The sequence below is a fragment of the Leptinotarsa decemlineata genome, unplaced genomic scaffold (genome assembly GCF_025532065.1).
Source record: "Leptinotarsa decemlineata unplaced genomic scaffold, Ldec_3_MD MMD2_tig00000251_RagTag_RagTag, whole genome shotgun sequence".
Lineage (NCBI taxonomy): Eukaryota > Metazoa > Arthropoda > Insecta > Coleoptera > Chrysomelidae > Leptinotarsa > Leptinotarsa decemlineata.
This window is the reverse complement of record NW_027412547.1, coordinates 8,499,442-8,514,198: the sequence shown is the minus strand read 5'-3', so window position 1 is coordinate 8,514,198 and position 14,757 is coordinate 8,499,442. Positions and strand designations below refer to the sequence as shown.

The window sequence follows — 14,757 nt, the reverse complement described above, 5'->3', positions numbered from 1 at the left end:
GTTGTAAAAAAATACTTGGTTAGAAGCTGTTTGTCAGATTGGAGCCATAATAAAAATATAATTTAAAGCATCCCATGCTTTTTTACAACAAAATAATTTTTTTATAAATATATTTCTTCTGATTTCAGACTTATTATACTCCAATATTTATATAAAAACAAGTAAGCTACAACCTATCACAAACCTATATAATACAGGAAGTATCCAACACAAAAAAAATTGTAACAACTTTTTGCTTCAGATCTCTTGGTCAGAAAAGTCATATTTATTTGAGTGCAAAATTATTTGATTATCTTCCTGATAATTATAAAACATATAAGAATATTTAACTCTGAACAACTATTTAAAAAATATTTTAAAAATTTCATTTAGGTACAATATGCAAAGAGAGACCGCACATTTTCTTGAATATAATCTCTACATATCATGAAAAATGTGATTTTTAATAGTAATCTACTTCAATGATTATAATTGCATTGTAAAACTTCAATTTATTACCAAATGTCATAATGTCATAATTGTTACCCGTGCGCAACTGTAGAAGTTTTTATGGGTTTCAAATATTTATTGGTTGAATACACTAGAAGTTATTTATAAATTTTTCTTTTTATTCAACTCTAGAACCCATGTACAAGGTTCTTCCTTCAATGGGATTCTCTCTTTTTATTTGCCACTTAAGTTATTATATTATTATTTATTGTGAATTTTGCATATTTAGCAAATAAAGTTAAATCATTATTATTATTATTATTATATTATCAAGCCATATAACTTATTATCGATGTTGAACGCAATCATAAATTAGTTTCGAATTATTTTAATTTTTTAGTTTGTGTTGCTATCAAAGTGTGTTTTTTTAGTTTTCAAACTGTTATTTATGAATGTTATTATCAATAAGTTTATTTATGGATAATATAAAAAGTTAGTAGTATTCCAAGTGCCATGATGTATTAAAATTGTGGTATTATTTCGTGTAAAAATAGGAAAACTATAGAAGACTGCCACTATAAACTGTAAATAACTGCCAAATTAGTGTAAATAATCATCAAGATTACTTTTCATAATTTTCCCAAATTTTGTCCTAAAATGTGGTCGAATATGTAATAGTTTTTGAAATATAACTATTTTCAAAGATGAACTGTGTGCTTCTGCCAGAAAAATTAAATATTCATTTAATTAATCAAATAGTCCAGGTTTCATACTATCTTCAGTATTTTATTTGTGACAGATATAATCAAGCATAACATTTTAACCGTGAGGATCAGATGATCTTCAGAGAAATTTTTACTTGTAAAATATTGTTGTTTATAGTAATTTTGGAATCCTAAAATGCTAGTGAAGAGAGTGGTGTTCATAGAGTTAACGATGGAGCACTACGAGGAATTCTAAATATCAATAGGTAGATTTGCAACATCGTGTCATATAACAAAACTAATGAAAATACTTTTAACGCACACCAGAACTGTGAAAGCATTTCAACTATCCTATATTTCGTCAACCATATTGTCATTTCTAGAAATTAGCTTGGATCACTTCTTTATAATGCCAAAATGGTTGATTAAACGTGTACTCAGAAAAGTCTCTTCACAATTATGATTTTCATTCATCATCACACATCCCTTTGCTTTACCATAAATAATAAATGTACTATCCTTGAAATACATGGACAAGGTAATATTTTGCTATCTGACTGCTTTAATTAGGTAATATGCTTGAATTGAATTAGGCAATATACAGTATTATTGGATGAAACTGAAGATGAGCACACATACATTCAATATTATCAGCTTTTATTGACCTAAATTCCAATTGAGAGTCCTGATTTTCTTTTTTATGTACATACATTTTATTACTGGATTGATTTGCAATGTGAAATTTCTTATAAATTGTTGTATCATGTTTGAAAAATACAGCGAAGGTTGGGAAAAACTAGGTTTGTATGAATACTACAAGGCTAAAAACATAGCCAAAAAAGAAAAAGAAGACATGATAGAGGCGGGCCTTAGACAAAAATCAAGGAGCCCTAGCCCAATAGAGCTGCCTTGTGAGAAAGAACTTCCTCCACCTAAAAGGAGGTATCGAAGTAAATCTCCTACACCTCCTCCTGTCACTTCCCATCGAAGCACTAAAAGATCCAGAAGCAGGTCAAGGTCTAGGAGTAGATCGAGATCTAGATCTAGGAGCCCTAGAAGGAGACATAGAAATGAGAGGGATCGAGATTCGAGAAGGGATGGACGAGAAAGCAGAAGACGAAGAAGTAGGTCCACTTCTAGGACTAGGTCACCAGTCAGGAGATCTATCTCACCACCGCACACTAGCTTTAGGTGAGTGCATACTTGTTTTTTTTTAAGTAGAACTATTTCATACAGAAATTGTGTAATTATTCAGAGCAGACCATAAGTAACTCATACCTGCTTCTGTGTTCTTGTTTGATCACCATCTTCTAATAATATCAGAACTTCATTTCGTTGAATAATGATTTACCTGACAATCAGTAATAAATAGTAGAATACATTTTCATAGACGTAGCAAATAAAGAAATTGCAATATATGACTTGCAGGGACATGACAAAAGAAACCCTTTTTTATGGGTATTTTGCATTGATAAATTTAAATTGAATAGTTAGAGACACAAAATCAATTAGAAAATTGACAGATATTTGGTATAGTTCAGGATTCCTTTGGTTATGTTTATTTCAAATATTTTTAAATTTCAGAATTGAATTAATTATCTTGATGAAGAATGTAGATATTTAAAAAATATATACAGTGTGTAAAAGCCAAATGGAATAAATTTATTATTTCGGTTACAGTACATATTTTAACAAAATCCCGAAACCGTCAAATTTAAATTATAATTTACCATACTTCAACGGAAAAATGCTACCCCTACCTTCAACCCCCGTCGAATGACAGGTACAACCCCCAATTTTTCAAATAGAAAGTATAGGCTTCTGATATATTAAAAAAAATCTGTTTAAAATCTGTTTTTCAGCTGAAATATCTCTTCATTCTCTATTCAAAACTGTTATCGCTTTCAAGTTTATTGCAACAATTATTATTATTGCAATTATTGATAAAATAAATACTCAAAACTTATTTTATGTTGAGGTATTGATAATAAGAAAGTAAGCAAAAACCATATCAATGTTCTTTTTATATGGTATCCTTTAAAAAAACTGTTAATAATTTCCTTGGCAACGTTAGTTTATAACGCCTTGTCAACTTGTTTTGTATGTTACAACATTAGTATTTTAATTTAAGTTTAAAGTTCGTTAAGTTCAAGTCTGACAAATGGTTAAATTAACGGAAATGCATAAAATAACAGTTTTACAAATGATTGGTAGCTTGTCTATTTCATGAGAAATTTCCTAATTTTCTGCCCATACCTCAAGTTGGATAACAATATATTCCAATTAGAAGACTTTATGTTTTCTGATGAGTATATTTTGTCTCTTAACGGTCATACTAATCGGCAAAATTGCCTCTACTGGTCAACGGAAAATCTTCACTGGATGAAAGAAGAACAATCGCAATACCCTCGAAAAGTTAATGTTTGGGCAGGGATTGTAGGAAACCATATTATTAGTCCCTTTTTCATTGAGCGCAACTTGAATGGCGATAATTATTTGGCACTACTTCAAAATGATGTCATTCCAAGTTTAGTAAATTTATATCCTGATCCAGGAAACCCCCAAGTTCCAGTGAATACGATATGGTTTCTGCAGGATGGAGCACCACCACATTACCAAGTTAATGTCCGGAAATTCTTCGATATAACATTTCCCAATCGGTGGATAGGGAAGCGAGGATCGATTGAATGGCCAGCGCGATCACTTGATCTTTCATCATTAGAATTCTTTTCATGGGGATGTGTAAAGAGCAATGTGTACAAAACTAAACCTTCAGATTTGAATTAATAAAAAAAACTAATAACGCTTGCGATTAGGTCGGTCACGCCTGATATGTTAAATAATGTAAGAAGACAGTTTTATTTGAGATTAGTATGTTGCCAAGACGTTCGCGTTGAACATTTTGAACATCTACTTCATTAACATCCATAGTTATTTTTCGTATTCTACATTTCATTGCGCTTTGCATTACATTTTAGTTTTTGAGTGTATTTTGAATTTTGGTAACCACATGATTTTAATTTATTTTATCTTAATTGTTGCAATAAAATTGAAAGCAATAACATTTTTGAATAGAGAACGAAGAGACCATTCAAACGATATATCAGGAACCTATACTTTCCCCTTAAAAAATTAGGGGTTGAAGGTAGGGGTAGTATTTTTACGTTGAAGAATGTCAAATTATAATTAACATTTGACGTATTTCGGGATTCTTTTGAATATGTACAGTAACCGAAGTGATGAATTTATTCCATTTGGCTTTTACACACTGTATATTGGTGGATAGAGAATTAAGAATTTCATAATTTTACTGAAATGTATGAATACAATGTCCTATTACTTGATAAATATTAATAACACTATCCATGATGGTGATTATACAATTTTCACACTATTACATTTTATTTAAGACACGTTTTGCTACATGGTAGCTTTATCAGTTAGGCTGGTACATCAAAGTATTCTACAATGTCTTTTATATAAAAATGGGTAGTAACAAAACTTTAATAAATTACATATTTTCATAGAACTAATATTGTATTGTAATTGTTTTTTCAAAATCTACCTGTTTTATCAGAATTGATGTATCTAATTGAGGTTTATCATTCATGTTAATAATTATAGAATTTTTACATTAAATAATATTTTCACAATTATTTTCATCAAGTAACCGGTCAGTGTATTCATAATTAAGTTTTGTAATTATCTGTTTTCCTAGAAGTTATATTGTATCATAATTGTTTTTTAAAATCTGTCTGTTTTATCAGAATCAATCATTTATCTAACTACATTTCGTAATCAGCTACTGTTATATAAAAACATTGTAGAATAATTTGATGTAATAATAATAATAATCTTTATTTAAAAAATATACCGACTAATACAACGTGTACACAGACAACATAGAATGAAATAATGTCAAAAAAAGAAAAAAAAAAAGAAGAAAAAGACTACATATACTCATAAATATATACGTTTCTATAATTCGGTTTGGTCTAAACAGTCACTAACACTATATGGTTCTAAATCTATCAAATATTTTTATTTCTTTCTTAAATTTCTTTATGCTCCTCAAATCTTTGATTCGACCAGGCAATTTATTGCACAGCTTCATTGACATGTAATGAGGAGTTTTTTCTGTTATGGTTAACCTATGTATAAGGAGCACGAAATAATTTCTTGTTTCATAGGAATGTTGATTAATATTGTTAAGGAACAGATGCCTATTTTTTAATACAAACATTAAGCATTCATAAATATAAAGAGCATATATCGTCATTATCCAGTTATTCTTGAAGACATATCTACACAATTGATTATACTTCAAATTACTCATCATTCTGATTGTTCTTTTCTGAATTATAAATATTTTATTTATATTACTATTGCTTCCCCAAAATATGATTCCATATCTAGCTACAGACTCAAAATTGGAAAAATATAAAATTTTTACCGATTCTTTGTTGAGATATTTGTGAACCACCCTTAGTCCATACGAAATTTTGTTCAATTTGTTAGCTGTATAATCAATCTGTTTGTTCCAGAAATTTGTGTCTTCTGAATATTATATAGTAATGTTTTCAATATTCAAATTTTGAGGTCGTTCTATCTGTAATTGATTAGTTCTAAAAAGTATAAGATTAGTTTTAGATTCATTCAAAACTAACCTATTCCTAGTGAACCATTCTTTTGTATCATTGAACATTTCCATACCTGTTTGTACTACTTCAGGGTATGTTTCACGGCCTATTAATAAATTAGTATCATCAGCAAAGACTGTAATTGACACAAGTATCTCGTGATTCAAGCAGTCAAATGCCTTTGACAGATCTAAGGACATACCAAGTGCTAAATATTTTCTTTCCATTAAGTTTGTTATATTTTGAGTAAATTGAAATATTGCACTGTTTGTTAATCTCTCTCGTAAGTATCCATGTTGGTTATTGCTAATTATATTACATTTATATAGGAAATTTGTAATGTTATTACCCATAGTTAGCTCAAATAATTTTGCAAAACTTGGTGGAATATTTATAGATCGATGGTTTTCCATAAGTAGAGAATCCCCCTTTTCATAAATAGGTTTCACTTGGGATAGTTTCAGTCTTGAAGGGAAGACGCCAAATTTCATGTAGTTATTTATGATATATGATATAATTCCACTTATGCTTATTTTCATCAAAGAAGTGGGAATTTCATCGTACCCACTAGAGAGTTTATTTTTAACTTTGTGTGATAGTTCTATTACCTCTTGAGGAGATATCGGCTTCGCTAACGTTGACTCAAAATTATATTTTATTGAACATTCGAAAGGAAATTTGGGAGGTTTGATATTAATTCTGGAACAATTTTAATCAAGCATTTGTTATAGTCATTCACAATTTTTTCTGGATACCCTTGTAGTTTACATTCGGATTTTTTTTTCTCTTCCTTTCAATTCCGAGCATATTGTCCACATACATTTATTTTTATTATCAGAAGCCTTTATTCTGTTCAAATATTCATCTTCTTTAAATTTTCTCAAGCGATTATCATATTCTATTTTCACCTCATTATATTGGCGCCGACTTAATTTATTATTCACATATTCGATTCAGCAATTTCATTATTGTTGAAATATTTAATATTCTTATTCCTAGTAGTAACATACCTAATAATATCATGAAATTTTTCATAAAAGTATTCCATTTTTGATCAACCTCTGATCTATCATCCCAAGTTGATGTATTAAGTTTGTTACTAAATTCGATCATCTTATCTTTAGAGATAATTCTTCTAAAAGCATGATGGTGTATCTTTTTATTTTATTTGCCATTTCCCACGTTAATATTTGAGCTTTGTGATCACAAATGTGAATGTCTATAACTTTTGCCCCATAAGTTCCTGTATAATTTGTAAGTATGTTGTCTATACAACTCTTTGTGGTTGGAGTTATATGTGTATAGTCATTTATTGTTTTGTGAATATCAAAACACTGAGTCAGTGTTAGCAAATCTGATTTTATCTTATTCTCCTCTTCCAATTCTATATTAAAGTCTCCAGCGATAAATAGAACCTTATTACTATCATCGCCAGTCCAACTGATAAAGCTACTGTGTAGCGAAACACGTCTTAAATAAAATCTTTATTGTGAAAATTGTACAATTATTATCAAGAATAGTATTGAAATTATTTAGTGTAAAAGCAAGTGAAATTTTCAATTGATTGTACATTTTTCACTATCATTTATGCTCGAACAATTATTTTCGATGATATCACTCTTATTATGGTTTCTAAAATGATTTTTTTTTAAATTCAAGAGTCGAAATTGAATTTATTATATAATATCTTCTGCATCACACTTATATTCCAACATATTTTTATCATTCTAGTAACGTTAATTTAATGCAAAATGCTATCCAAGAACTGGATGCTTCCAACAAGGGCCATCAGATGCTGAAGAAAATGGGTTGGGGCGGTAGTGGCCTCGGGGCAAACGAACAAGGCATAGACGCTCCGATTTCGGGGGGAGACGTTCGCGATAGACAAGACCAGTTTAAAGGGGTGGGATGCAACCTGAACGATCCATATGAAAACTTTAGAAAAAACAAAGGTGCTGCATTCATAATCAGGATGAAAGCCAGAGCAGAGGAGAGAGCAGCAGAGAGTAAGTTGATTGATTAAAAATGTTCACTTCCTTACATACTTGAAGCCAATATGTAGAGAACATATTGTAGAGAACAATTGTTTTGTTGAGATACCAAATGAAATTTGCTGAACGATTGTGGAATATGTTGCATATAATTATGGTCGAATGAAGTTAAATTGCTGAAGTTACTGGCGAAAATTTATATGTAATGGTTCACTCTGAAATGATATTAGAGCTGGGGAAATTTTGTGATATTATATACTATCAATGCAATGCAAGGAAATGCAACAGTTTTATAGAAATCTTCATATGATCTTGTCTCCGAATATCATCTCTCAGTAACAAATTGTTCCTGACAAATGAAAATTTTTGCAAATGAAAGCATTACTATAACTAATATCATGATTTGGTAGAAGAGTAACTGATCAATTATGTATCGTTTAGAAGAATTTCATTGTGAAAAGCATTCGACTATGTCAATTTGTTTCTCTTCATTCAGTACAAACAATAAAATTCTGAAGAAAAAAAAGAGCGGCTTCAGTCACAAATGATAACGTTATTCACAATTAAGAAATTTGGCCAAGTTGAACTTATAATACATTGTGAACGAATGAATTGGAATTATGTATTTAAATTAATCCATATCACGTCAAAAACTTCATCTTTTCTGGAAGAAATTTGAGTTTGGAAAAAACTATTGTAAAGTTGAAAGTATATCAGTGAAAACTATGTAGGACATTTACATTAGAACAAAAAAGTCCATTCAAAACACCTATTTATCCTACAGATATTGAAATATATTTGAATCCTCATTTCTTTGGCCGTTTTTACTCCAAATATTCATAAAGGGAATTGAATCATATTGAATCTACTGAAACGTAGAATTATCCTGTAGCACAGTATGAGTTCAACAAATGGGAAAATGTTTGGTGTAGAAACTTGTAAAAAAAATGCGATTTTGTGTTATTAATAGTCTTCTGAGAAAAATGCTTGTTTCAGATTATTTTTCTGTTTATTTATATCTGGAAAAACCTCTGTGGATGCTTTATTCTCCCCCTCTTCCCCCAAAAAGTCAGCCTCTCATATTCGTTGACTTTTTCCATTTCACTGAAACTTTTTAATTCTTATCTATTATTAAAGAAATCGAGAATTCTTTCTGCATTCACCATTATATCAATATATAATAGGAAGTACAGTTTCTTGTGGTACACCTTCATCATTTCTGATTTCGCCAGATGATACTTTGTTCAATCTCAGTCTCTGTCTTCTATTATCAAGGTAATCAATTAGCCACGTCAAAGCCTCTCCAATAATGCCAATATTTTCTCCGTTATGCTTAAGAATGTTTATGCTTTAGACTCAACAAATATAATTTTGAAAACACAATACATTTATTCAGCTTGATAACTCACTTTTTTGGTTGCTTTTTTCACTCTACAATGGTCTTTAATCTTAGTTGGATGCAATAGATCAAGCCATTTATTTTCATGATTTCATCTTTTGTGAATCTTGGAGCAAAACTTCCTTTATCTGTTGCGTTGGTTTAACTACACAGCATCTACTCGAAAATACCCTGTGTTTGTAAAGTTTCTGTCCCCTTCTTCTCGTGAATTCATTCATTTCATTCTGTTGCTCTCGATTTTCTCAACGAACTGGACGTGCTTTTCCCATCCGTCTAATTTTGTCAGTTACAAAAGAAGATGATAATAATAAATGGCTCTTATTGATGGTTCCGTACAATTACAACCAATCAAATGGCAGGATTCAATATCTGCGTATGATAAATCATCGCAGAGATTGCTCTTCCATCCAACTGTAAATAAATCAGTTACTTCATCGACAGCTCTCGTACATAAACGAAGAAATAGACAAATATTGGCTCATAATCAATTCATTAGTGTTGATTCTTAATGATTCCTGATCCAAATTCCGTTGATAGTCAGAAATCAGTTTCAAGAATATGCATGTCTGGCAAATATATTGTCGAGAAATGCCTGCCTCTGTGTGCCAGATTCTTGATTCAGAATTTCAACAAGCTGTTGCCATTTGGAAAAATAGTTCATTATCTTCATCAGATATTTGTGCCATTGTCAGCATCTGCAAAGGATCCAAGAATGTCCACTGGTTGGAGAGGGTTCCTGAAAGATATTACACCTGGTAGTAGGATCTCTCTTGGAGGTTCACTGTTTATATAAATCTTCAATGTCACAATTATAGTTGAATCCATAGCAGAGTCCCGTTGATGCTTAAGATCATCTGCTCGCCTGAGCTGTTACATTTTACTGAAAGCTATCCCTAACAACTACACCATCTTGAAAACTCTCATTTTTTAAGCAGCTTCAAACAGACGCCAGATAATAATTTTTATTGTGATTCATTTCATATGTGATCTTATCCTTGAGTTATCAGAATTTATTTTTCTTTTCTCCGATCACGAAGCACATTTACCCATATATTAGTTGCTTCTAGGTTAACTCTGGTATACTTGTTTCAAGTATTTTGGGCATATTCAGTTTTCACAATGTGAGTATGTTTGAATTGGCATTTCTGTTTGACAGCCTGTTAGTTCAATTTCTTGTTAACTCTTATTCTACAATCTGTTAGTTGAAATTTCTCAACTCGTTTTCAACTCCTCTTACTCTTCTCAATGTGTTACAATTGGTTCACAAGATCTCGCTGTTTTCTCTAATCAACTGTTTTACTCTAGGAACTTGTCCATAATTTAAAAGTGACGGAAACACCTCAAAACTTGTTCACGATAGGTAATTGTAGACATATGTTCAGTGTCTTCATGGAGATGCACAAGTACTTCTGGATAATCTGAGAGTGGAGAGTTAGCGAAAGTGCCGTTACATGTTGAATTTGAATCACTGCAGGTCCTCGGTTCATTTCACAACGACGTTGTCCTCCAAATGGTAGAGTACTTAAAAACGTAGTTCGAAGTGAATTGGATTGATTCTTGAATAGAGGGACAGCTGTGGTATGCTACATACTTCTTACACACATCACCCTTGGGGAAATCAAGTCCATTGATATCAGGCATAATTCGCAACATTCATATGATTGTACATCCTCCCGAGGAGTTGTCCTCCTAGGTCATCGTCCATCCTGTCCTTTCCAGGAAGGTGAACAGGTCACTAGGAGACATCTTTTTTATATTGGCAGGTGTAGGCCGAACACACACAACTTTGAGGTGTCTCACGGTGGCCTCCGCGAAGGTGCAGCGATATTACTGTAGTTGCGCGGCTTCTTCAACATTCTTGGGTTTCCCTCTGTGGAGGTGCACAAGTGAGGAGCTTTCCTGCAGGGGCAGCCGGTTCCTTGCCTTTATTCAAGGCGGAGCTCTTGGCGCCCGCCGCAAGAAGTACCCTTGCTGTTGGAAGTGGAGGAGGGTGCATTTATAGTTGCTGCCACTCCTGACTGTTTCGCTCTCTTTCATCTTTTGGCCTCGACGCCGCAAATGCGCTTACGCCTTGGCCTTTGTATTACATCATAAGGTGATCTGCTATGTCCAGCCTCATTCCAAGCGATAGATTGGGATGGACATTTCTGTTCATCCCCAGCCACCGCCTTAGATTGAGGTGAGCACTTCTGTCCAGGCTCGGGATTGGTTTTTGTTGTTTCTGTTTTTGTGTTTTTTCTTTCATGTGTGCTCCCACGAGTAGCAAGGGAAGAGTTGGTCACCTCTGGCAGAGCCCCGCATTACCAGAGGTAGGCTGATTACAATGAGGTTTCGCCTAGTTCCCCAAGGGGATCGTTTGGAACCGCATAACACCCTGTGGCCATTCAGCTGTCGGCACTATTCCTTACACTTTAGCTTGGGTAGGCTAGTCCACGGTGGCATGTTTTGCAAATGCTTTTGGGATGTTTCAGTTCCCCTCACCCTACATTCATATGATAAAGGGTTATAATTAGTTTTTTGATATTTCAGTTCTTGATCTGCCTGTAACAATGTGTTTTGCCTGGAGTATGACGGTTATTGATATAATGGTGATGACATTTTTAGATAAAAGGAGAAGTTTTGGAAAATTGGAAAAACCAGATGCTTCAGGTATTTTTGTTTTTCAAAGCTCTCGGTTTTCATACTTACGTTACTCTACTCACGTATTTGTGTGGTTATAAACTACCTGCCTCTGTTATAAAGGGATTGTGCCAATATAGAACCATGTCTTGGTTCACATTCCATAACTACTCCAGCTTGCAGAGCGAATTTATTGTAAATAGCACGTTATGTCTTCTTAGGTGAAACAACAGTTTAGCTGAGAAGGTTAGTTTAGGTTAGGTCCAAAGTGAGTGGGTCTATTCGACCCTTCACCGCAACCCGCACGGGTTTATTGTGGCTCACACCAATTCACACACGACCAAATAAACCCAGCTTCTTAACGAAGCCGATTAGTTTGTATGGTATGTTTGTACGGCTCTGCCGAACTCTAAAAACCTGATTAGGTCCCCAGCGGAGCAGGCACAAAGTATATGCTTTGCTGTTTCATCAGGTTCCAAACAGAGGTGACACATATTGTCTTACAACAGTCTGGCTTGTTAGACATCGTAGTTCATCCCTACTGTAGTCCAACAACTGTTTGGTATTAAGCTCCGAAGGGTGAATAAACGCCTTGGAGTGAGCCAAGAGAAAGATTCTACCAGAAGTCCATAAATCTTCTTGCCATCCAAGTGTTCAATGTTTGTTTGGCAAAGCCTAAAGCGATGCCAATGACAGGTTCTGGTCCGATGAAGCTGCTTGCAGCACCCTTCTTTGCAAGGGAGTCAGCAGCCTCATTGCCAGAGAGCTTCGCCTGGGCCGTTTTCTGTAAAGCCTTCGGCAATTGCTCCATAAGTGATCATTGGTCTGACAATCATCACATGAATCCAATGGATTTGTTTGGGACTCAAACCCCAAGATTTACCACAAATCTTTTGACATGTCCATAGTAACAGTCTGGCTTTGTGTAAAACTTTTTCCATGTGGCAAGGACAATGCCAAGGTATTTCACCTCCATTCCAAATGAAATGACCTCTCCATTGAGGGAAAGTGGCGTTAGATCGTCCAATTTCCTCCTCCTGGTGAAGGGGATTATCACAGTTTTGCTGGGGTTGACGGCCATCTGCTCCCTCAGGCACTAACTGTGATCAACGTCCATCATGCTTTGGAGAATATTACAAGCTACCCTTCCCGACGTGTACCTTGCCAGGATGACAAGGTTATCTGCATAAGCTTGCAGATCAACTTTTCTTCTGCCGAGGGCATCAAGCAGACTATCCACCAGGAGCGACCACAGAAGGGGAGATAGTACCCCACCTTGAGGGCAGCCTCTGGTGACCTTGAAACTAATGGCCTCGCCTTGAAGAGTCGTAGTTGCAGTTCTATTTACCAGCATGGCATAGATCCAGTCAGTTATGGTCGATGCTATACCTTTCCTAGCCAGAGATGATCCTATAGATTAGGTAGTGCATTGTCAAATGCTCCTTCAATATCGAGAAATACAGCGACCGCAATCTCCTTGTTGTCAAGGGATTGGGAGATTTTCTTTACAAGGTTGTTTAATGCTAAATCTGTTGATTTGCCGGTTTAATAACCATACTGGTGGTTATTCAGGGGGGATGCATATAATGCCATCCTCCTGATGTGTCCGTCCAGTATACTCTCAAGTCCTTTCAACAGGAAGGATGTAAGGCTGATTGGTCGTACCGATTAAGGGTGTGGATCTTTCCGACCCAATTTAGGTATATATACCACCCTTGCCGCCAACCAACTGGATGGTATATAGTTTCACGCCAGACTAGCTCTATACAATTTTATGAGAATAGGTAAAATTATTTCCAGTCCGTTTTGAAGAAGAGCTGGAAATATACATCCTCTCCAGCTGAGAACATCAACTATTAAATGTTCTATTGATTCTGGAGCTAGCTTTTTATTATGTTCTGCGTTATTTCAAATTAATAGAATTTGGTTCCAGTTCAAGAAATTATATGGCATCAATCCTAATTTTTATGATGTACTCATATAATTAATATAGAAAATAAGGGCTAAAAATGTATAAATGTGAAATTACCGATGTTTGTCTAACAATCGCGGATATTTGGAAATTGCAACTTGAGTATCTTTACTGTATATGCAAAAAATAAGGATTGCAATGTGTGGTATTAAACATTCAAAACAGGTTTTGTTAGTACTTGAGTACTCCATTTAACAATCTTTGAAGTAACTAAAGTCTAAGTTAATTTTGACGTAATATTGACTTTATGAAATAATTCCAGTTCACCTTGTATTATGTCCAATGAATTTAAACTATGACTTATTCTGAGTCATGATTCTTTCCACAATCTTTTGTCAGCAACATATATATAATCCATGAAGACTGAATTATTTTAATAAATATTACTGTAGTTAACCAATCTTTTTGTTTCTAGGAAAAGATATTGATTAACCTGGCTACTTTTTGACCATAAGTTTCAAAATATAATTAAATTTCTCAAAATAGCTGTTTCATAATAATGAAAGTATTCATTTTCAGAATATTGTTTTTTCAAATATAATGTTTTAATATCTTTTTATTTTAATGTAATAAAGAAGTAAATCTGGAATATGTACATATGACTGTAAATGACAAAATAAACATTAAGAATTGTATGATTATACTTGTTTCAATTTATGTAATCCCCAAAACAAACGTTGATTCAATTTATACCTTTATAACCCATCTAGATAGTCGACTACAGTTACATCGTCAGGACCATATAAACAACGACTGCATTAGAAACTATGAAAGATTCACAGAGTCAGTCCTTTTCCATATTTGAAAGTAAAGAATATTATTTGTGAAATCTGCAAACCATGTTTATGTGTCTTATTATTTTGTTGCACCAAGACACCCAGTTCTAGCTCAATCATCGATTGGAAAAATGACGTTTAATAAGAAATTACATATTTCGAAATAAGGTATCGAAATATTAATCTCTACCAAGTACCTATACTGTAGTTTCTGGTAAATACCTGCC

At 33.4% G+C, this 14,757-nt stretch overlaps 1 protein-coding gene across 2 annotated transcripts in view; it reads left to right on the top strand.

The window, feature by feature from the left end:
• The window catches only part of scaf6 (SR-related CTD associated factor 6), a 33,603-nt gene extending 19,210 nt beyond the window's left edge, over nucleotides 1-14,393 (top strand). For both annotated transcript variants that reach the window (XM_074173651.1, XM_074173652.1), the window contains exons 7-9: nucleotides 1,914-2,324; nucleotides 7,505-7,779; nucleotides 14,170-14,393. In XM_074173651.1, the coding sequence (XP_074029752.1) occupies nucleotides 1,914-2,324; nucleotides 7,505-7,779; nucleotides 14,170-14,186 (703 nt within the window). In that variant the 3' untranslated portion in view covers nucleotides 14,187-14,393. The remainder of the gene's footprint in view (nucleotides 1-1,913; nucleotides 2,325-7,504; nucleotides 7,780-14,169) is intronic.
• Nucleotides 14,394-14,757: the final 364 nt, after the last annotated feature.